Source organism: Hyperolius riggenbachi, chromosome 8, assembly GCF_040937935.1.
Source record: "Hyperolius riggenbachi isolate aHypRig1 chromosome 8, aHypRig1.pri, whole genome shotgun sequence".
NCBI classification, from domain to species: domain Eukaryota; kingdom Metazoa; phylum Chordata; class Amphibia; order Anura; family Hyperoliidae; genus Hyperolius; species Hyperolius riggenbachi.
In genome coordinates, this window is record NC_090653.1 from 268,231,491 (window position 1) to 268,255,031 (window position 23,541).

General features: G+C 46.0%; 2 protein-coding genes across 4 annotated transcripts in view; one reads left to right on the forward strand and one right to left on the reverse strand.

Moving 5' to 3' along the window:
• The window catches only part of LOC137527859 (ficolin-1-like), a 47,632-nt gene extending 30,303 nt beyond the window's left edge, over positions 1 to 17,329 (reverse strand). The window contains exons 1-7 of one of the 3 annotated variants that reach the window (XM_068248828.1): positions 17,252 to 17,297; positions 16,159 to 16,208; positions 14,983 to 15,140; positions 4,173 to 4,286; positions 2,944 to 2,997; positions 1,414 to 1,452; positions 318 to 445 (exon numbers count right to left, since the gene is read on the reverse strand). In XM_068248828.1, the coding sequence (XP_068104929.1) occupies positions 318 to 445; positions 1,414 to 1,452; positions 2,944 to 2,997; positions 4,173 to 4,194 (243 nt within the window). In that variant the 5' untranslated portion in view covers positions 4,195 to 4,286; positions 14,983 to 15,140; positions 16,159 to 16,208; positions 17,252 to 17,297. Of the gene's footprint in view, positions 1 to 317; positions 446 to 1,413; positions 1,453 to 2,943; positions 2,998 to 4,172; positions 4,287 to 11,843; positions 11,979 to 14,982; positions 15,141 to 16,158; positions 16,209 to 17,251 lie in introns of those variants that run through there. The other 2 variants (XM_068248827.1, XM_068248826.1) reach the window with 2 other exon arrangements.
• Positions 17,230 to 23,541, forward strand: part of GTF3C5 (general transcription factor IIIC subunit 5) — a 47,917-nt gene continuing 41,605 nt past the window's right edge. The window contains exons 1-3 of the mRNA XM_068248825.1: positions 17,230 to 17,538; positions 18,874 to 19,093; positions 21,822 to 22,020. Of these exons, the coding sequence (XP_068104926.1) occupies positions 17,410 to 17,538; positions 18,874 to 19,093; positions 21,822 to 22,020 (548 nt within the window). The 5' untranslated portion in view covers positions 17,230 to 17,409. The remainder of the gene's footprint in view (positions 17,539 to 18,873; positions 19,094 to 21,821; positions 22,021 to 23,541) is intronic.

The following is a 23,541-nucleotide window of genomic DNA, read 5'->3' on the forward strand; positions in this document are numbered from 1 at the left end:
GTGAATTGATACTGTAGCAGCAAGAAACTGCACTGGGGACACAGAACACAGGCTTAATTACTACTTTCCCTATCCACAGCACAGCTTTCTCCCTAAACTGCTTCACACAGCACACAGGCAGAGTGTAAAATGGCTGCCGTGCTGGTGCTTTTATGGTGGGGGTGTGGTCCAGGAGGTAGGGATATAGCTGATTGGTTGCCATGTATCTGCTGACTGTGGTGAGGGGTCAAATTTTGCCTCCATGATGATGTATAGGGGGCGGGTCTAACATGCCATGTGTTCACCTGCCGATTCACAAGCTGCGCATGAAAACTTACAATCCAGCCTCCACCATCTGTGGCCATATCACACAGGACCTTCATGGGTTTGCTGCCATCGGGGTAAATGGTGTACCAGCCACTAAGAACCTCCCCCTGATTCTGCAGCTCCTTGCAGCTCCTGGGGACTGGGGAATACAAAAAATGCAGAGCACAACAGGTTATTTCAAGAGACACTTTGAAGGAAATTGCTTTTTTTTTTTTTAAAGAGAGTTTGAAGTCATTCACTGCATCCCTGTGACAGAACGAGGTATTTAACCGCCTGACATACCGGGGCAAAGTTCCACGACTTTGCAGAAGTTACAGATTTTGCTGCCTGGTAGACTGAAAGAAGACTGAGAGGGGCGGGGAGAGGCGGAGATTGACTGGAGAAGAGTCAGAGCTACTGTGCACAGCTCTGCCTCTACCAGGCAGCACAATTCTGCGAACGCAGAATTTTGCCACGGGGATTTCAGAGGGATACATACCTTGTTCTACCGCGGGGATGCGGCAAATCAGCTTGGATCTTAATGCATAAGGTAACTGCGCAATAAAAAGAGATACAATAAATGGCTTCAGACTCTCTTTAAGTGTGTTTGTATAACTCATTACAAGTGATCTGCTTGAGAAGGCTTTTAGACCCTAGGTTTTCAATGTGTGGTCTGCGTACCCCATGGGCAGGGTTGTAACTACAGGGGAGCAGCACCTGCTACCGCAGGGGGCCCAGAGGGGGGGAGCAGGCCCACAACTACCACTTTATTCCATCTGATAGAGGGAGAAAAGGTAAGGATTTCTGGTAGAAAAGGGGATAGCGGCTACTGTTTGGAACGAAGTTCAATCCTTGGTTAAAGTTCCTATTTAAGTGTTGTACTCACCCCCCAAGAAGGCATGACTGTTTAATATTGTTGTGTCGTTTACTTATAGAGGCACATGAGAAAGAGCAGTAGCCAAAAACGTTGAGCCTAGTGGACAGACACAGCAGACTATAAATCAGATCTGATGGGACCGTCGTTCACATTGTCATTGAAGCGCAGCGGGGACCTACTAGTGTACGTGAGTCCAAGCATCTGAGAAAGGAGATGATTGGTTACTGAGCACATTCAGGAAATCCACTTACCATATAAAGATTCTCTTATACCGCTTTCTCCTTTCTCTCCTACAGGATGGAAATAAGAGATGTATTTTATTTTATTTTATTGTTTAGCAGCATAAAACACACAGACAGGGGCGTAGCAATAGGGGGTGCAGCGGTAGCGACCGCATCGGGGCCCTTGGGCCAGAGGGGCCCCGAAGGGCCCTCCCTCAACTACAGTATTAGCTCTCTATTGGTCCTGTGCTCATAATAATCACTTCTATATATACATTGAGTAGTGGTAAACATTAACAAGCTCTTCCCCATCCCCTTCTTGCACCTCTGACACTGTAGTTGCCATTGTCAGGTTTTGGTGCGCCGTATCAATTGTTATGTATAGAGTGCCTGGGGGGCCCCATTGTAAAACTTGCATCGGGGCCCACAGCTCCTTAGCTACGCCACTGCACACAGAACAAACTATATAGCACCCCCCCCCCCCCAATAGCTTACAGAACTATATAAAAAGATCCATAGACCAACATAAAATGTAGGAGTCCAAAGGGCCTGAGGCTTGTCCAAAGATTATTAATACCAGACTAAAGACTCCCCCAAAAATTAGAAATATGACTGTTAAATTAATATAGTTAGTATTATTAACTATTATTATAATACATTTTTGATAATTTTTTTATTTACTGTAGTTACCTATTTCTTTGAGAGTCTTTAGTTTTGTATTACTTAATAATTTATAATAATAATTCGAACATTTGTATAGCGCTTTTCTCCTGTCGGACTCAAAGCGCTCAAGAGCTGCAGCCACTGGGACGCGCTCAAGAGGCCACCCTGCAGTGTTAGAGAGTCTTGCCTTGAACTCCTTACTGAATTTTGAGTACTTGACCTAGCCAGGATTCGAACCCTGGTCTCCCATGTCAAAGGCAGAGCCCTTAACCAGTACTCTATTCAGCCACTGCTTGATTATAGCTTACTTATTATATTATATATATACTTTTTCAGTAAAAAACGATAGCTCCGTCCTGATACTCATCTGTCCTGTGGTGAAGTCCCCAAGCATCTTCCAGCCAGGGCTCTAAGGACTTCTGGAGATGGGAGACTATGTTATCATGGTGCCAGGGCCACCCAGTATATCATCTGTGTGTAGAATCAGTAGGTATTCACCCACCCACCCTGTCATTGTCCCTGTGGGTGAGGGATGTGGTTGTGGCTGCTACCGCCCTCCCCCCCCCCCCCCCCCCCCTCGTATTGTAACCTGGGAAGATAAACAAGGGCATTTTGGAATTGGTCAGCATGTCAATTGCATTGCCTGCAGTGTTGGACTATGGGGTGGGAACACGACCACTGAACCTATAGACCTCCAGCTAGGTGAGCTTGAGGGATCTTTAGGTATCTTTGTGTATGTATCTATGTGTGTTGGTTAGTGGAGAGTTAAGAATGATTATTGTATGGGTCTTAGCTAGAGGGTTAGTGTTTGGGGTCAAGTTTGCTGCTCCTTAATGAATGATTGCAGCAGCTAAAACTGGGCTACTGAGTTTCTATTGAAAAGTACTTTATACTGACCTTTTACACCAGGTGGCCCAGCTTTCCCAATCTGTCCTTCAGAACCCTTCTGTCCTAGAATACATAAAAGGTAAAAATAAAAATAAAATCATAAATGTATAAAGTAGACAATGTGTTTTTTTTCTGGTAAATTGTAAAGAAATTCAGCAATCTCACTGCTCCCTACTTTGAAGTTATAACTGTCTGTGTTGCTCCTAGCTACCAAACAGATAAAATTTGCTTCATAAAAATCACACAGAATCTATGATGAATGATAACTAGTGATGGTTATGTCTAGGAGGAGAACTCATGGAGAAGCATGTGATTTGTTTGATCAGAGTAACCACGCAGCTCAGGGTGACCCAAACTACTAGGAATGTATAGGGGGATAAAAGGATTCAAAAAGCCCTCCTACTAAAAAAGCAAAGCTTGGTGTAATTGCCTTCTTAAAACAGAAGGAAATTTGCAATAATTCAGTTATAAATGAACATTTGTGGTTACCCACAATTCACACCTACTAAATATGCAAATTATCCCTTTTCGCCCTTCTTAAGCCAATAGCTTTAAGTTTTACACAGCCATATGAAACCCACATGTAGACAGCCTGTTTCGGACTTTTGGTCCTCATCAGTACATGGCAGGGATTGATAAGGCTGTATGAAATAGTGATTGGTCGAGTACAACAGAGTAACCATGCAGCTCAGGGTGACCCAAACTGTTTGATCAGCTGATAGATTTGCAAAGCTCTGGTTTGCTTTGATCACATCCTGCTTTAGCACATGATCATGACTAGCAAATCCAAAACGTACATATTTATCACCTGACCAAACTGATCACATGCTTCTCCATGAGTTCTCCAAGACATGACCATCACTAATAATAACCAGTGCTAATGTTTCCTCCCCGTTCCTGCCACTGGGGGAGCAATGGTTCAAAACACTGTCAAAACCCATACCGGTACATTTTTTCTTGATGTCTCATCAGTGTTATGCTCTGTGCCTGAAGCATTTTTAGGGCATTTCATGGGTGTTCCACAGTAATTTTCCCTATGCATAACAGACACCAAACTACCGGGGCACCATCACCTCAACTGAGCAGCAATGTCGAAACGGCATCGGTTTTCAATGTTTTTACAGAAAAATAAAGAAATAGTTGATGTTGTCTTTGTCATGCTCAGAGAGGTTTTTATTATTTTTGTGTAGATAGGAAGGGAGTTTCACTTTGTCTCTTTCTGAAGGTTCATAGCCCACCTTTCTCCCCTGGTGCCCCCATATCTCCCTTCTGACCAGGAGAGCCTGGGTGACCTGGACACCCTCTGAGAATGGTCAACTTCTCCTGCTCTCCGATGGTGACCACTTTCACGTCTGTGGAGGAAAATGAGCAGAAATAAGTGTAAGAACAGACTTGAGGGAAAGAAATTAATTCACACAAAGCTCCAACATTTACAGTGAAATGCACATTTCAGTTAGGAAGGTCTTAAGAGAACATACAATCCCTTCATCTTGGATAACAACCAGGAGGAAAAGAATTGGGTCTAAGTTCATGGGACAACCCATTTTGTCATGTAGGAATCTGATAATTTGCGTCCAATAATCCTGGACCACTGGTCAGCTCCATAAAAGGTGAAAGAATGAGGGGTAAGGGGAGTGGCATTTTGGTGCAGCAGTCCGAGAGTTGTGGGTTATATTTCTAGCAGGGAACAAGTAAACCTGATGTAAGATGTAGCGCTTAGTACGGTAGCTCTTTCACATACTCATGGAGATACCTTCTTCTTAGCGATAAATAGTGCATCTTCCCAATCTTTAACTGTAATTTCAACACCATCTGAATACTACTTTGTACGAGAGGGGGAGGTAAGCTCCAGTGACCCATAGTGTACTAGAGTTTTATACACCTCCCCTACCATATGTCTAAAGGGGTCATCCCTAATCATTTCAACAAGAGGAGAGTTGTACATACAAACTGAGGACTGGGGAAACTGCTTACGGAAGGCGTGGCGTAGCTGCCAGTATCAAAAGTCCTGGTTGGAATGAATATGATGGTTAGACAGGAGATCTTGAAAGTGTATTAGTTGACTATTAGCTACTATGTTTTAAGTGTGAACATATTTAGTTAGTTTAGTAAGCCTGTCTTCATAACTGTGGTCCATACATGCACCTCAGTCATTTGTTTAAAGTTCCAGCTATGCACAGATTTTTTTTTGGTGCTCTGCAGAAATTCTCTGAGATTGGATGCTCTACAGAGATTCCCTGAGATTTGGTGTCTACAGAGATTCCCTGAAGATTTGGTACATTACATAAATTTGTTGAGATTTTGTACCCTACAGAGATTCTCTGAGAATTGATGCTCTAGAAAGATTTCTTGAGATTTGGGGCGCTGCATAGATTCCCTGAAATTTGGTGCTCTACATAGATTCCCTAAAATGTGTTGCTCTACACAGATTCCCTGAGATTTGGTGCTTTACAGAGATTCTCTGAGATTTGATGCTCTACACAGATTTTCTGAGACTGGCTGCTCTACAGAGATTCTCTGATATTTGCTGCTCTACAGATATTCTCTGAGATCTGATGCTCTACAGAGATTCTCTGAGACTTGCTGCTCTACAGAGATTCTCTGATACTTGCTGCTCTACAGATATTCTCTGAGATCTGATGCTCTACAGAGATTCTCTGAGATTTGGTGCTCTACACAGATTCTCTGAGACTTGCTGCTCTACAGATATTGTCTGAGATCTGATGCTCTACAGAGATTCTCTGAGATTTGGTGTCTACAGAGATTCCTTGAGATTTGATTATTTACAGAGATTCCCTGAGATTTGGTGCTCTACAGAGATTCTCTGAGATTTGATGCTTTACAGATATTCTCTGAGATTTGATGCTCTACAGAGATTCACTGAGATTTGGTGCTTTACAGATATTCTCTGAGATTTGATGCTCTACAGAGATTCCCTGAGATTTAAACATAAGTTAAAATTGTCCATATGACAAGTACAAAAGTGATATAAAACAGTGTTCTCCCCAGGATCAATTAAGTGGGCGCGCCGCCCGGGTGAATTAAGGCCCCGCCCGGCTGCTATTTTGCATATTAGAAAAGCCAGCGCTGTTCTCTGCACTCAGCGCTGACTCCTCTGTGCCCAGCAAGCTCAGCTCCTCTACGTACGAGATCTCCCGCTTTCCGGCGGGCTCGTACACTCATTGGCTCGGCATGGCAATAGGCGGGGCCATCTGTTATACTGCATAGTGCTCTTCTAGGAAGTTAGAACGAGGTACGTTGCAAGCAGTCTCTCACTCTGTCTGTGCTTGCACGATCGTGAAGGGACGCTGGAGCCTGTGTGACTAAAAGCAGAGCTGGGCAAACTACAGCCCGTCTGGCTTTGTAATCTTGGTATTTATTGCCTCCTTTCCTCCTCATGGCTGTCTCACTTGTCTCTCTCCCTCCCCAGTCCCCACCGTACAATTGTTGTACAATTACGTGCCGTACTAACTTTCCCATCTCTGAATTACGGCACTTTTGTCAGACTGAAGAGAGGAGTGCAGGCAATCACTCACTTCCTCCCCCGGGTGTCAGACGCATGGAGCAGATCCAGGGGAGGACTGGCCCAGGGGGACGGGGGGCAATTGCCCCCCGGGCTGCCCTAATCCTAAGTAATTAGGGCTGGCCGCTGCTATACGCAGCGGCCGCAGACATACCACAGGTGACAGGTTCGCAGTGGGGATCGCAACCTTGCGCGATTTTTTCCGGCAAGTTGAAGTATCCAATCAAAGAAGGGGCTGAGGCGGCCGGCCGTGGTGTGCCCTTGTGCGTGGCTGCGCCTGCGGTGGATGTGAGCGGCACAAGGACACAAATAGCTTAGGTCCTCTCCGGCCAGGTGGGTTGAAACTGCTTGACTCAGCACCCCGTCTGGAGCCATTGCCGCCCACAACGTGCTGCTGTGCCTGCGGTGTCATCGGAGTGAGCTGTCTCACTCTTCAGCTTTCTGTGCTGGGGGGGCTGGGGGCCTGGAGCTGTGGCTACGAGTGGCTGGCTGGAGGAGTCGGACACAGTCCTCCCCTGTGCTGCTGTGCCTGAGGTGTCGTCGGAGTGAGCTGTCTCACTCTTCAGCTTTCTGTGCTGGGGGGGCTGGGGGCCTGGAGCTGCGGCTACGAGTGGCTGGCTGGCTGTCCTGGCTGGAGGAGTCGGACACTCTGGGGGCTGGGAGTCGGAGATGCCACCTATAGCTGCTTGCTGCTGTGGAGGAGGAGGAGGTGTAGGACTGAGGAGACAGGAGGATAGAGGAGGTTGGGTCCAGGTTGCCAGAGGAGAAGGTGGTTTTTATAAATTTTGTTTCTGTACTTCTTCTCCCTTCTTGTCACTGAGTTACTCACACTTTGCTGCCTGCCTGCTACTGCTGTCAAATTCAATTCTCTGCCCAGGCCAGTGCCCTCTGAGGTTTTTTTTGTGTGATAATCATCCCCATTCTGACCCTGGCCTGAGGGGGAACGTTTTTTCTTCTTGTGGTGTGATTGGCGGCAGGGGAGGGGGGAGGCAGGCAGTTAGGCACTGTCAAACAGGTAGTTGGAGGGGGGGGAGTAGGTGTCAGACAAGTAGTTTGTATGGTGGGTGGGCAGGAGTGGGGTTAGGCATCACCAGGTAGGTAGGTTTGTGTGTGTGTGTGTGTGTGTGTGGGGGGGGGGGGTTGTTTAAAGGAGTTATCAGGCATTTTTAATGAAATAAATGCTACTTACCCGGGGCTTCCTCCAGCCCCACGCTCCCAGCATGTCCCTCGCCGCAGCTCTGCAGTCAGCCATTCGCTGCCGCTGCCTCCCAGTCCTTGGCGATGGCACCAGTCCGACCTGGATGTCGGCCTGTACTGCGCCTGTGCGAGCAGCACTGTCAATCACCGCCACTTGGACCGGAGTGTACTGCGCAGGCGCAGTAGTTCTGCGTCTGCACAGTACGCTCTGGTCCATGTGGCGGTGATTGACAGCGCCGCTCGCACAGCGCAGTTGGCCTGACGTCATCGCCGGGGGCTGGGAGGCAGCGGCAGCAAACAGCTGACTGCAGAGCTGCGGCAAGGGACATGCTGGGAGCTTGTGGCTGGACGAGCCCTGGGTAAGTAGCACTTAGTTTCATTTAAAAAAAAAAAAGCCTGATAACTCCTTTAAGGTTAGGCATCAGACACAGACAGGTAGATTGTGCGGAGAAATGGGGTTAGGCATCAGGTACATAGTGTGTGTGTGTGTGTGTGTGTGGCTGGGGCTGTTAGTCATCACAATTTGAAGATTTGCACACAAGAAAGATATGGCTTTGGGCTGGGGATGCCGTGAAACGGGCCTCTAGTTTGTGTTGTCCCCCCAGGCCAAAAGGTCCCAGTCCTCCCCTGAGCAGATCTCCACTCGCTGCAGAGAGCAGGATGTCCTGGTTGCTCAGAGAACAGCACACAGACAGCAGCGCTGAAGGGGGGAAAAAAAGCAGTCTGATCTGATAGGTACAGGCAAAAAAAAAAGCTGTGACCTTAGGTCAGCTTGCACACATAAAGCTCTGTCCTGAAGTGTATTCCCACCCCCTCTTTTTTAACCCTTAGGATACACTAATCTCTGGAATCTCAAGGGGCCAGCATGTCCTTTCAAACCATGCTGAGCTTTGCATTTTCTCAAAAAAAACCAGTTCATACCTATGTGTGAATTTGCAGCTTCTCAGTTAAATCTGTAGGACAAGCTGAGCCTTGTGGTTCCACAACAATGGGGTCCACACAGGGCCGGGCCGAGGCATAGGCTGGAGAGGCTCCAGCCTCAGGGCGCAGTGTAGGAGGGGGCGCAGAATTCATTCAGCTGTCATTCCTAATTGTGTTTGAAGCAGAAAGAAATAAGAAAAGGGCATACATGGCAGTGACTGCAAGCCAGATAACTAGATATTAAGGTGTTGGGGAGGTTGTTGGCCCTGTGGCGCCTCTCAGTCTATAGCAATCAGTGTGTGACAGCTGGGGTGGGTGGGATGGAGGGGCGCACTTTGGTGTCTCAGCCTTGGGTGCTGGAGGACCTTGTCCCGGCTCTGGGTCCACAAATAATGAAAACCTTACCAATCAGATGATTGGTAGAGGAACCAACCCCAAAAAACATTGACGGAACAATAGTGGTTGATCGGAACCATTAATGATGCCCAATACGTATAACAATATGATGTCTGTTTCACCTGCACTGTGAACCGGATTTGTGTACTGCAAATCAAGTCTATTTTTGTTTTGTTTTTTTCAAACGCAAACAAAAGGCACTGTAATAGCATATTGAAAACAATCAAACAACCGTTTTTCCTGGTTTTGACTTGGCAGGTTCACTTTAAGACAGATGGTGCATATATAATACTGGGTACACACAGATTTTCCGGCTGATTTACTGTCAGATCCATTATTTCAAACATGACCGATCTGCGTTCTGATCGATTTTCGAGCATTTTCCGATCAATTTCCTATTGAAGTGAACGGAAATCGATCGGAAAATGCTCGGCAATTGATCAGAAAGCAGATCGGACATGTTGGAAATAATCGTTCTGACAGTAAATCGGGCAGAAAATCTCACCTAGCATCTCTGTACCTAGCAATAAAGCAAGAGTCATATGGAGGCTCAGTGTTTTCCCCAGGCCTCCATCCGGCTAATTTTGGTAAGCACCCGGCTGATATCGGCTCGTTTCCTCCTTCTGCTATGCTGTCAGCAAAGCTTACACGGCCCTGCATTCCCCCTGTTGTGCCCCACCCGGCTACTTTTTAATGCCACCCGGCTGGAAAAAATTTCTGGGGAGAACACTGTAAAACAAAAACAAATATAGCTTAATCCCTCATATAACAAGAATAACCGTAATTCACCAATCTTCCAGCAACCCTCACAGTGGAACTGAGTTATCAACGCTGAAGAATTTGCGAGGAATATCAGTGGTCTAGCAAACTGGAGCTTTCAATAAGTATCTCTTACTAAGTGACCCCTCAGATGGGTCATATCAGCACACAGTGAAAAAAGCTGTAAATTTAGTAAACCGGAGTTACTACTAATCCAATCACATGCAGCCCCAAATGGAACAATGTGTCTTATATAAACACAGCCTAATTGAATAACCTTGCAAACTCACACACTATGTTCTGATATGACCGAGAGGAGGTCGACAAACTTTTCACTTTCAAGGAATCCAGTATAGGTATGCTGGTGGATCTCTTATGTTCTCTGGTAGCCCTCAACCTTACAAAATCAGCCCCAATAGTACAAGCTATGATTAAAGAGACTCTGAAGTCTCATAAAATTCAGGTTTTTATATTAAAAATCTCTTTAACATCATTGCCCTAACTAAAACGCCGCATCCCGCGGCTGAACTCCCCCCAAACTCCCCAGCAAAAATCCAAGACTTTCTTGGTCGTGGATTTTTCTGCTGCTGGAGGAGGCAGAGCTTTCAGCTGCAGCTCTGCCTCCATGCACGTCAATCAGTGTGTGTCTCCGCCTCTCCCCGCCCCTCTCACTGAAAGACGACTGAGAGGGGCAGGCGGAGGCAGCGATCCGTGCTGATGGACGTGTGAGGCAGAGCTGTAGCAGAAAGCTCTGCCTCTTCACGGAAGTGCTTCCCACAATTTTCTCCCGGGGAGTTTGGGGGGATTTAGTTAGTGTGCTGCCTCAGGGATGCGGTGTTTTAGTTAGAGCAATGATGTTAAAGAGATTTTTCAAATAAAAACCCAAATGTTACGAGACTTCAGAATTTCTTTAAGGAGCCATGCTTTTCCCTCCGATACGTGTGAGCTTTTACCTGTATGTACCATGTTGTCGGAATAAAGAGTTCATTATTACAATCCAGCCAGTTGGTGTAGTGCAGGGGTACCCACACTTTTTCGGCTCGCGAGCTACTTTAAAATTTGCCGAGGCCAGGAGATCTACCAACGTCCCAAATGTTAAGCATGCCCCCCCGCCCGCCCTGCGTAGGTTAGCCAGGTATATGTGCCTGCAGCATAGGTTACATGCCCTCAGTATAGGTTAGCCACGTATAGGGGCCCTCAGTGTATGTTAGCCAGGTATATATACCTGCAGCATAGGTTAGCCAGGTCCTCTGGACCCCTGGAACCTCCGGCAGGCAGGCCGCTGGCCAATAAGGATGCAGGGGAGAAGACGCGTTGAGGATAGTGGGAGGAGAGAGGCGGCACGGCCGCTACGTCATGGCTGGTTGTGGCGCCGGGCACGTTACAAGCACGCACGTTGCAGGCTGCCTGCCGCCGCCCCCAGCCATGACGTAGCGGCCGCGCCGCCTCTCTCTTCCCTCTCTAACTCGCAGCCTCTCCTCCTGCATCCTTACTGGTCAGCGGCCGGCAGCTAAACATAATGAGCCGCTGGCCGCAAAATTTAACGAGACGCGGCCAAGAGGCCGCGATCTACCGATTGGGCAGCCCTAGTGTAGTGGAACATCCTTTTCAACTACCAGTCCAATAGGACACAAGCCAGGGTTGTAAACTCTTGCCATGTAATATGTGACAATATTTATTAAAGGAAACCTGAGGTGAGAGGGATATGGAGGCTGCCATATTAATTTATTTTTAAACTATACCAGTTGCCTGGCAGCCGTGCTGATCTCTGTAGTAATGCCTGAATCACACACCTGAAACAAGCATGAAGCTAATTTTGTCAGATTTTTGTCAGAAACATCTGATCTGCATGCTTGTTCAGGGTCTATGATTAAAAATATTATAGGCAGAGCATCAGCAGGGCTGCCAGGCAATGTGTATTGTTTAAAATGAAAGAAATATGTCAGCCTCCATATATCTCTCACCTCAGGTTTCCTTTAAATTCAGGCCAAGCTTGAGGGCTCATTTATGACCTCGTATGATGATCTTTATCTTGGAGATGTCATAGTAAATCTAGGCTAGTCCAGTGAGTAATCCAGCACACAAAACCCCCTACTGAAAACCAATAACTTACCTGGGCAGGATTGTTCCTCAGTGATGGTTGTGGTCACTGTCACAAACATTAGGACCGCTAAGACCAGCATTGTAGCTCCTCAGTGTCAGGAGTTCTGCAGGTTCAGCACAGTCCTACTAATAAAGCCTTGTTGCTACAATCCCTGTGGTTATGTTCACCCACACACTTGCCCTTTTATATCCTCTATCTAAACAGTACAATTGCTCAATTCCCTGTTACCAGGCCAGATCTTTTCCCACGACTTCCCAAGCATTTCTGATGGCCTATAGAGCATGCGGACTCCCGAGGGCATTCTTGAGATATGTTGAAACACTTGTTAGCGTTGATGTATGGTTCCCCTGGGCCAACTCCAACACTGCTTCCTGAACAAAAGTTTAACAGGACAACCACACAAAGGGAAAAACAACATCTTGCACAACCTCTGTAGGCACTGCTGCTGTCTCTTCTCCATTGTGGAACAGAGTAAGCAAGCAGCTCGGGGTGACCCAAAACCACTAGGAAAGTATAGGGGACTAAAAGAGACCGAAAAGCTCTCCTACTAAAAAGCAATGTTTAGTGTGATTTGCCTTTTTAAAACAGAAGGTACTTGCGATAATTCAGCTTTAAGTGAACTTCTGTGGTTACCCACAATGCACCACTACTGAATGCAAATGATCTCTTTATGCCCCTGAAGCCAGGTTTACATCCAGAACCATTGGTGTATAGCTAACCTATAACTTTAAGTTATACAGAGCCACATCAACCCAATATGCAGACAGCGTGTTTCGGAGGCTACCATATTTATCTCCTTTTATACAATATAGGTTGCCTGGAGTCCTGCTGATCTATTTTGCTGTAGTAGTATCTGAGTCACACCAGAAACAAGCATGCAGCTAATCTTGTCAGATCTGACAAATAATGTCAGTAACATCTGATCTGCTGCATGCTTGTTCAGGGTCTATGGCTAAAAGTATTAGAGACAGAGGATCAGCAGGACTGTCAGGCAACTGGTATTGCTTAAAAGGAAATAAATATGGCAGCCTCCATATCCCTCTCGCTTCAGTTGTCCTTTCAGTAAGTATGTTTTTGAATCAGAACTCCATTAAGTGTCATTATATTGCCTATTCAAGAGAAAAAATATTTGAAATACTGCATGTATCCTTAAAAAGTCTTGTACACACGGTAGATGGTTCTCGGCCAAGGCAACCATTCGGGGCCACATCTGGCGACAGAGCCGGAGTTACATCTCCAGAGCCTATAGGCACAGAGGTTTTGGAACCCTAAATTCCATTCTCCACCAAACCCGCAAATCCTGATGCAAAGGAGAGTACGTAGGTTCATCCACCAAACCGCACCAGTGTGTCCATTTCCTGGCTAGCTCGGCTGGTACTGTTCCCCTCCTTCCTCTTCCCGGCATGCCAGCACTCACCATAAGGGTTGCTCGTGGATGAAATTACGAGTAGAACTTCCTGCCCGCGGGAGGGGGGGGGGGGCAGGGCCGAGGCAGAGGCTGAAGAGGCTCCAGCCTCAGGGCGCAGTGTAGGAGGGGGCGCACAATTCATTCAGCTGTCATTCCCAATTGTGTTTGAAGCACAAAGAAATAAGAAAAGGACATACATAGCAGTGACTGCAAGCCAGATAACTAGAGATTAAGGTGTTGGGGATGTTGGGGGCCCTGGGGCTCCTCTTAGTCTAATAGCAATTAGTGTGTGACGGCTGGGGTGGGAGGGATGGAGGGGCGCACTTTGCAGTCTCAGCCTTGGGTGCTGGAGGACCTTGTCCCGGCCCTGGGGGGGTAACTTACCCATGCTGCCGCCTTAGCCGATGCGCTCAACTCGCAATCCACTTCACATTTCACGTCACTCTTATCATGCTTCTTCCTTCAACCCTGAAGAAGGATGTATGGGAGTGACGTGGAACGCAGGAGGAGCGCATCGGCGGCAGCATGGGTAAGTTAACCCCCCCATCCCGCAGGTAGGAAGTGCTACTCGTAATTTCAACCACGAGCAACCCTACTCACCACCATGAAGCCACGTTGATGTACCTGCCCCAGGAGCATAAGGTTATTTTTTAGATAAAAAGGAGCCAATCGAGAAAACATATTTAAAAACTGGCCATACTTACGGGGCTTCTACCGGGAGAAGGAGGAGGCGGATAAGCACGGCGTGGGAGAGATCGGTGCGGAGGGGGCTGGAGGTATAAAACTTTTATACTTATTCATCTCAACTTTCCTTTAAATTACTGTATTTTAACATGTAATACAGAGTTCATGGCATGTATATAGAGTGGGGTATTGTACTGTATTAGCTAGGCCTATTTTTAACATTCAGTCTCAAACAACCAGAAAGCTCACTTATCCAGCATCAGTCGATCCATGTCAGTGCCATATAACTGAGACTCTACTGTGTGTCTTTGTATTTTTTGTGGTATGCTTGACTACGTGTACGGTGGAGGCGTGGTTAGCAGCGTGGCAGGGGTGTGTCTTAAAGAAGGTGTCCCTCTTTCTTAACTCAAAAAGTTTGAAGGTATGCATTTTGCTATACCCAGTGTTATTTATTAATTACACGTATATACAGAAATCATCCCAAAGTGTCATCCGAAGTAATGAGTCCCAATCCCTGGGGGCAACAGTAATTGTACATGTTAAGTTTTGTTGTCTTTCAAATCAGTTGCAGCAGTTAGGGAACCTAAAATACATGAAAAAATTTTTTTAACTTACCTGGGGCTTCTAGCAACCCCCCCCCCCCACTCCACCCAGCCGCCCTGTGCCCACGCCGTCACTCCGCGATGCTCCTGTTACCCGCAGCGCCCCCTTTCTTCTGGATGTGCAGCCTTGGACCGCACCCCTCCTGATCACAGTCCCGTGGACGGGAGCGCTCTGCGTATGCACAGTATAGGAAAATCTCTACTGCGCTTGCACAAAACGCTTGAGGAAATGCACGGCCGGGGCCGCACATGAGCAGTGGCCATCGACTTGCTGAGTCGTCCGGCTGAAAGAGAGGGGCTGCGGGGGACTGGATCATCGCTCAGTGATGGTGCGGGCACAAGGCGGATGCAGGGGGCTGGTTTGTTTGGTTTTTTTACTTGCTTTAGGTTCCCTTTAAAGAGAACCTGAACTGAAAATAAAAATTCAAAATAACCATGCACAGGTCATACTTGCCTCCTGTGTATTCTACTCCTCAATCTCTTTCTCCTCTCCTGCGTCCTGTTTGTCCACTGTGATTAATGGAATTCTCCGTCCTCCATTTTAAAAATGGCCATTACCCCATAACAGCTTCCTGGTCACTGGTCAGCACACTGTTAAACTGTTATCACCCACTTGAGACATAGGAAACCAATATCAATAATTTTTATTGGAATTTTTCAAAATTTAACAATACAGTTAACAAACAGGTATGAAGTGAAAATATGCATATTATACAAACAGCTTTGTGTACATAAATACAAGTATAATAAATGTATATGTATAAAAATATACAATTGTACAAAGGTATAGAATAGTAACAGTTTGTATCAGGTAAGACATACAACATAAACAGGCCGCATATCAATAATATTCTGTGAGCAGGGTAACATAATTACTAAAAATGAGGTTATATATAAAGGTAACAAAAAGAACTTTATCTATGAGTTGTACGCGTAGGTCGCGTATTTATTGCGTAGGTTTTTTATGGGCTATTTCCTTGTACAGTACGCTATGCGAATTATAATGGGGTAATTTATATACATATATATATATACATATATATATGAATGCGTATTATATGTGTACTTTAATGCGTACAAATATACACATGTAAAGCGTACGCACACATCTATCATGCGTACAAATAAGCTCTCCATGCGTATATGCGTATTTTCTAGTAGCGTTTTAGTAGCGGTAAAAAAACGCATATACTTCCAAGAAAACGCCCAAAAGTCGCAAATGCGCGTTTCCTGTGCGTTTTTTGTGCGTTTTTCGCAATTTTGCAAAAATAATGTCACAAAACTCAAAATAAGTGAAATTATTAGCTGAGATAAAGGAAAGACATAAAAATTAATAAGAAATAAAAATAGTTTTATATGGGACCATACATTTAGATACAGTGGTTAGTTGTGGTTTAATGAGCCATAGGAAACCATGGACATTACCTTGCACATTTAGTTGTAACTGACAGCTGTTGACATTTAACTGACAGCAACTGGTATATTTCAGTTCTGACAAAATATTGTCAGAACTGGAAGGGATCACTGTAAGAAGAAAATGGTAAGCTTCTAAGAGGAACTGACAGTGAGGTAAGTATGTAATATTCATTTGCAGCTACAACATGTGCTTATTTTAAATAATTTTACTCACTTCAGGTTCCCTTTAAGCACTCAATCTAGTCAGCTGGCACATTCATTTATCTAAATCGGAAATCGAGATATAAGCAAGGAATCAGGTGTGTTACCTTAAAACGATAAAAAAATGTGTGGCGTCTGCCTGACAACATGGGGTGGGGGAAAAAAGCACCCAGAAGCCCATTCAACCGTACTCAGTGATACAGATTGTTTTTAAATGTTGCTTTCAGTAATATTTGGGCGGAAAAACGGCTCGATTGGCAACCGTGGGAAAGAGGAGTTATGCTCGGTTCCCATCTGCCGCTGGACCATGTGCGGCCAACAGGAGTGGACAGCTTATTGTCTGCTCTGATGGTCCGCCGTGGTCTGGGTGGAGCCCGAGGGCAGATGCGTTACCACCATAGGCTATATGGGGAAAGCATTATTGCAGACTGCACAGAAGTGCAACACAACCAAAGGATCCACAGCAGGCTGACAACTATGAACGGCTCCTATTTATAAAATAAGATCCGTTCACTGTCTTGCGATGAGCAGAAAACAAACAAAGAATGTCCGCTCCCAGCTCTTGTGGGAACACAGCCATTGGCCTGGTTCACATTAGAGTTAAAAAATGGATCGGAACGGTTGCGAACTGATCCAATGTTAACCTATGGGTCTGTTCACATCTGTTCGTTCAAACGGATCCATTCCACACGATCCAATGATCCTGCTGCACCAATTTTTCAGGACCGCTGACTCGCTGAGCCTAGCGGAACAAACCTGAAGCACTGCATTGGGGTCACTGAGAAAACGGAACGTTTCTTCACACTAGTGAAGAAACGGACCGCTCTAAACAGAAAAAATACACTTTGGGGGTGTCTGGGTGGGATGTGGGGAAATGGAATGGAAGCAGCGGAAGGGAAACGGAGTGGCAATGGATCGAATCGACTAGTGATCAAATCCGTTTTCCACTTCAACTCAAGTGTGAACTGGGCCTAATTCATTTCACATGGTGTAATGTTCTGCTGATTGGTGTATAAGTGACTGAGGATTTCATACTTCACTTAATTTTAACTGAAAAGGTCACTTTTTCTTATCCCAGCGAAATACCTTATGTTTTCATAACATACCCCAATAAAGAACCTTCACAGGCAGACATGCTGCTGAGCTGATTTGCGTATCTGGCCAGCAGAGGGCAGCAGAGGCGCGCACGGAACGCACACGGTGAGGGAACCTTTTGCCAGGAGACGCTTTAGCGGGGGAAGAGAATGATACATGGACCGCAGTGATGGAGGGCTCTGGAGTTGTAACTCTACCGAAAGACCAGAAGCCCATGGTGTGCGTAGAGTACCCGGGGCTGGTACAAAACGTGGACCGGATGCTGCTCACCCTGGGCGGGGAGGAAGGGGTGTCTCGGGTGAGGGACTCTTTTTACTGCTACACATTAACTGAACCTACCTATACTTCCTAACAGTATGAGGATTAAGTATTGCATTGCTGGTATTATGAAATATAAATATGTACCTTGAAAATTCTTAATTATTTATACCCTAGTCCAGAAAACCTGATTAGATATTACTTATGTAGATGTAAGGCTCTGCATACCAAAAAGACTTACCTGTCCCATACCTCCCAACTTTTTGAGATGAGAAAGAGGGACATTTAAGCCACGCCCCACCACAACCCTAGTCTCTGAATGAGGGACAGTTGGAAGCTATGCTGTCCTCAGTCAGTACCATTTTTCCAGTTCCGTCCGCCATGGAAGGTCTGCGACCAGCTGAGTCTTCGGTACTTCTTGGGCTGCCCTCAGAAGTCTACATGAGAAGTGCCAGAGAGGTTTTCACCTAGTATGTCAAATAACTTCAATGGGGGACAGCGCTGGAATGACAGGCAACACGGTGATGTAATAGTTAACAGAATTGCCTTGCAGCGCTGGGTTCCTGGTTCGAATCCCTGCCACTATCTGAACCGAGTTTGTATGTTCTCCCGTGTCTGTGTTGGTTTTCTCTGGGACTCCGGTTTCCTCCCACATCGCAAAAACATACAGATAAGTTAATTGGCTTTCCCCTGAATTGACCCTAGACTACGATACATGCACTTAACAATACATACATAGACATATGACTATGGTAGGGATTGCTCCCAACTGTCCCTCTTTTGGAGGGACAGTCCCTCTTTGTGAACTTAGTCCCCATGCCCCCCTTTCTTCCTTCTTTGTCCCTCTTTGCTCACAAATCATGTTTTGTTTTGTTTTTTTTGCTTCAGGTTTGCTTTTTTTAAATGACATTGACAGCTTTTTGTGTCATTCATGAAAATGTTGTGGTAGATCCTGTAGTCTAGTCTCTTCTTGTAGCATTCAGCGACAGCTGCATTTGCATGGTTTCGTGACTCCCTAGCGGCATAAAAGGCAACAATAACCCAAACCATTTTCTGCTTGGTTGAAGAAAAGTGTTTAGCATCGGCTAAACAAGCTGCCGCCAGCTATCCTGCAGCTGCCCACTTAACCAAGTCTAGTGGGAGGGAAAGACACCAGGTTAATAATGTTGGATGGAGGATTTTAACGTGCTTATTTGGCCCTTCTTCTACTTGCTTAATTTGTAGCAGTGAACATTGTGGGAAGTTTGCTTCTGGTTTCTGTTGTACTCCAGCAGATGGCGACAATCTGCTGCCCACATTGTAGGATGTTACTTCATGTTCTGGCTTTTGAAACCAGTACTGACACCTGTTTTACGGGTTTTCTCTTCTCTGGCAGGTGTATGCCGACCCTGCAAAAAGGCTGGAAATGTACTATAGGCCGAAGGACCCTTACTGCCACCCTGTGTGCGCCAACCGCTTCCCCACCACCACTATGATCCTGCGGGTGAAGGTGAGAACTCGCAAGAAAAAGCCTAAAGAGGAGGAGAGCCAGGCCCCCGAGCAGAAGATTGACCTGGAAATCCTCGGTGTCGTAGGAACAGTCTATAAATTTCAAGGTGTGGACGGTTTATATTACTTTTTAGTTTACTTTGTAAAATTAACCGCTTGTAGGCTTACCCCTCCCTAGTGATCAGGCTATTTTTTACAATTTAGGTCACTGTTGCCATGGTCGGAGCCCCGAAAGTCTCCATGTCAATGCATGTAGGAGCCTAGCGCATGTGCTATAGCTCTGTCTTGCTTGGCTTTCTTCATCAATAGCCGCAGTGTTCTCCCCAGAATTTTTTTTCCTGCCGGGTGGCATGAAAAAGTAGCTGGGTGGGGCGAGATGAGAGAATGCAGGGCCGGCGCTTCTGTGCACAATTCTACTTGCAGCAGAGGAGGGGAGCCGATGACAGCCGGGTGCTCACCAAAACTAGCCGGGTGGACCACCCTGCTAAAAGAGCCTGGGGAGAACAATGATCTGGGCCAAACTGGGTCCATGCTACTGCACAGGTGTGGGCTGTTTGCGCAGTAGCACAGACCCGATCCGGCTTGACTATTTCTGCCGGAGCCTGAGTAGGACGGTGGTAGTGAGCGTGCAAACGGAGGCCGCACTTCGGGGGTCTCTGGTGGAAGGGATCTGTGCAGGACAACAGGGGAAGCCACTTTAAGATCCAAAGACTTCCGCCTCCTGAGGTGAGTGCCCCCCAGGGGAGATTTGCCTTTTCACAGGTTTACTTCAAGTTACAAAGTCTGGACAAAAAAAGACATGTCCAGATTCAACCAGGAATCCAAAAACTAAAAATAAATTAATAGAATTCTACATTCTCCTGAACCATAGCAAATAAACAAAAACAAAGAAAACCTCTTAAAGGGAACCAGAGAGGAACATAAAAAAAGCAAAAGCTTTTATACATACCTGGGGCTTCTTCCAGCCCCATAAGCCTGGATCGCTCCCACGCCGCCATCCTCCGCTTCCTGGATCGGCGGTACCGGGTCCCGTCACTTCCGGCGGACGCGGCCAATTGTCCGCATCACAGCGGCTCCCTCCATACCCGTATGCATGCGGCTGCATAGTAAGCAGCCTCATGCGTACATACATGGAGGGAGCCCCGTGTGATGCGGACAATTGGCCGCGTCTGCAGGCCAACTGGCCGACTGGCGGCCATGACGGGACCCGGTACCGGCGGATCCAGGCAGTAAAGGACGGCGGCGTGGGAGCGATCCGTGCGTATGGGGCTGGAGGAAGCACCAGGTATGTATAGAATCTTTTTCCTGGGGCCTCTGGTTCCCTTTAAAGAACAAGTGACACCCATGCTAACCTCGAAATAAAAAACAGATGTATAAGTAGATAAATACTAGTTCTACTTACATAACAGATATATTGCACTGTCCATGTTATTATTCCTGTGAATTTTATGAAGGAAAAGCAGAGAATCCTATTCTAGACAGTTTCCATCTTGGTTACCTTTTGAATGAAGCTAATCCTGACATCATTTCCTCCCTCACTCTTTTTTTTCTCCTCTTGCTAATTGTGCATTTGTTACCCGCCCTCCTCCCAGAGTCTTCAGACACTTCCACTGAGGTCTATACTAGGAAGTGCACTGTCTTATGTCATTAGAAGGAGGGGGAAATAAAGGGAAGAGGTGGAATATATTATAGGTAACAAGACCCCCAGCATGCAACTGTTTTGCCAGCCGATGGCAATGACAATTAAAGGGCCAGTGCTCCTAAGGTATCAGATAACTCCAAACCATAACAGCAGAAAACGTTTTGAATGCAGGATTATCACTTAATACACTCAGACCACTTGCTGTTGAAATTAGATTTTTATGGTGACAATCCCGCAATAAGAGACATCTGTTTTCTTCAACCCTTTCAGGACTGGATGGCTCTGGCCCCTTAACCTCCTTTGTGTTTTAACATAAAATAAAACTGGAATATCTTAAAAGTCATTTTTAGGAGAAGGAAGATAGATACAATTGTTTATTTCATTCGTTTATTTTCGCTTCGGATGTCCTTTAAGGGCCTGTTTCCACTGGGTGCAAATTCGTGTGTTTTTTTTTTTTTTCTGCACACAAATTCGCTCAGCAATGCTTTCCTATGGGCCTATTTCCATTTGATGCTAAAATCAGCAGTGCTACAATTTTTCGAACGGTGCATTCGTTTTTGTGTTTGCATTTATAAATGTCAAGAGAAACCAAAAAGAAAGCAAAATTAGCGATTGTGCCTGCGTATTTGCATCTGAAAATGGATGTATACCTGTGTAAATTCGCATTAGCATGCAATTTCGTATGTGAAAAATGGCATGCAAATTTGCATGCTTCTTGTGGAAATGTCCCCTAAATCAGTGTTCACCAACCCTGTCCTCAATGCCCACCAACAGTGCATGTTTTGTGGAAATCCACAGCTCTGCTGAGACACTAATTACCTCACCTGTGCATGTTTGTGGTTTTCTGTAAAACATGTACTGTTGGTGGGCCTTGAGGACAGGGTTGGGGAACTCTGCCCTAAAACACCAGAGCACGGAGTGGTTGGGGAACAACACTTTACACTTGGGGGGCAGCCTGGCACGATTTCCAGTAGGTTTCATGCTGGACAGTGTATGGCCAGGCAATAGATCCCTCTCTGGTCAGATTTGAACAGGCAGGGATCTATCTAATGGTTTATCTGGCTATACATCGAGTGATAAATGGCCAGCTTTAGTGAAGTTGAAGCCAATGGGTTTTGTTGTTTGCTAACAGTTGGGCAGGACTTTCCTCTCGTTGGACATGGCAGGTAATGCTTTACGTTTTCTGCCTGCAGGGATGTCAGATTTCCAATACTTGGCATTCTCCAGCGGCTCTGACGGCTCCAGGATCTCTCTGTATGACAAAGTTATTTTCAAAAAGCCTGAGAAAGAGGAGTTCTTCCAAGAGGAGCTGCCCCTTTATATCCCGCCTCCAATTTTCTCTCGGTTGGACAACCCGGTGGATTACTACTACCGACCCAACATCAATCACAGGTGGGCTGAAGCTATGTTTGAAGTCATTGGATTCCATGTCATCGTGTCTCCAGAGCAGTGCTGGTTTTCGGGTTGACCTCAAAGGAATACCGAGGTAAAACAGGTGGATGAAGCCAAGGCCGTACATAGTTTCCTGAATGTTTGCAGGCAGTTACTGAGGCTTTTCCCCCTGCGATGCCCTGTTTGCCTGTAAATTGGTCTAGTTTAGGCCCCGACCAGAGAAAGCCGCCAACCTTTGACCTGAATCTACTTGGCCACGCATGCGCAGTAGCTTAGCGCCACCGCTCTGCCTGCACTCCTGGCATTCTCGCGATTGCAATATGACGCCGGGAGCGAGGGCAAAGCGGTGGTGCTGAGCATGTGCATATGTGGGCCCAACTAGGACCGGGTCAAAAGTTGTTGACTTCTGCTAGTCAGAACCTATACTGGACATCTTACTTACAAATAGTGCATCATGGAGGGGGGGGGGGGGGGGGTCAACACACTCATTGAGTGCCTGAAAATGATCAGGAAACTGTATGGCCTCTGTTTCACCTTGGTATTTCTTTAAAGGGAATTTGAAGTGAAAATAAACTTTAAAAAAAATGTATTGAATTGTATGTGTAATACAGCTAAGGTAGAACATTAGTAGCAAATAACAGAATTTGATATTGTTTCCAGTACAAGAAGAGTTAAGAAACTTCACTTGTTACCTATGCAAAAAGAGCTTCTCTGAGTTCTCTGACCAACTTGGTCAGAGACAGTCCTCTTTTCTGAAGCACTTATACATCAAAGAAACAGTGAGACACAGCTTCAGATAAGATTTTACTGCAGGGGAGTTCAAAGGGTCATTAGCTCTGCTTTGTTTCCTAGTTTTAAATATAGTGTGTGGTTTGTAATTGCAGATATGACAGAATGATGCTATGTTATAATAAAAAAAGGGGAAAAAAGCCATATAACGGAAAATAAAAACATGAGGCTATTTTCTTTACTACTAATGCCCTATTAATTATCTGTACTACACATACAGTTCATTATATCCCAATTTTTTTTTTTTTGCGTCAATGTCACTTTAACCACTTGAGGACCACAGTACTAAACAACCCTAAAGACCAGGCCATTTTTTGAGAAATTGGCCACTGCAGCTTTAAGGCCAAGCTACAGGGCCGCACAACACAGCACACAGAGCTTCCTGTTGATGGGATCTGATCGCTTCCACTGTGTTTAATTTTTTTTTATAAATATTTTTATTAATTTTTAAATAAAAATGCCTATTTGTTTATTTATTCCCCCCCCCCCCTCCCTCCCCGCAGCCAGCCAATCATGGCTAGTCTATCTAGTGTCCTGGGGGACAGCCGTGTCACATGGCTGTCCCCAGCACAGCGCTGCTGCAGATCGGAGCGCTGTACAGCCCTATTAGACAACGGTTTCGCCGTCTAACAGTCTCCCGAGCGGCGACTGAAGGCGGGGCGGAGCTCCTCCTCCCAAACAGGAGGTGCATGTGCAGCCTGCGCGTGATCTCCTGCAGTAGCTGGGCCCTGG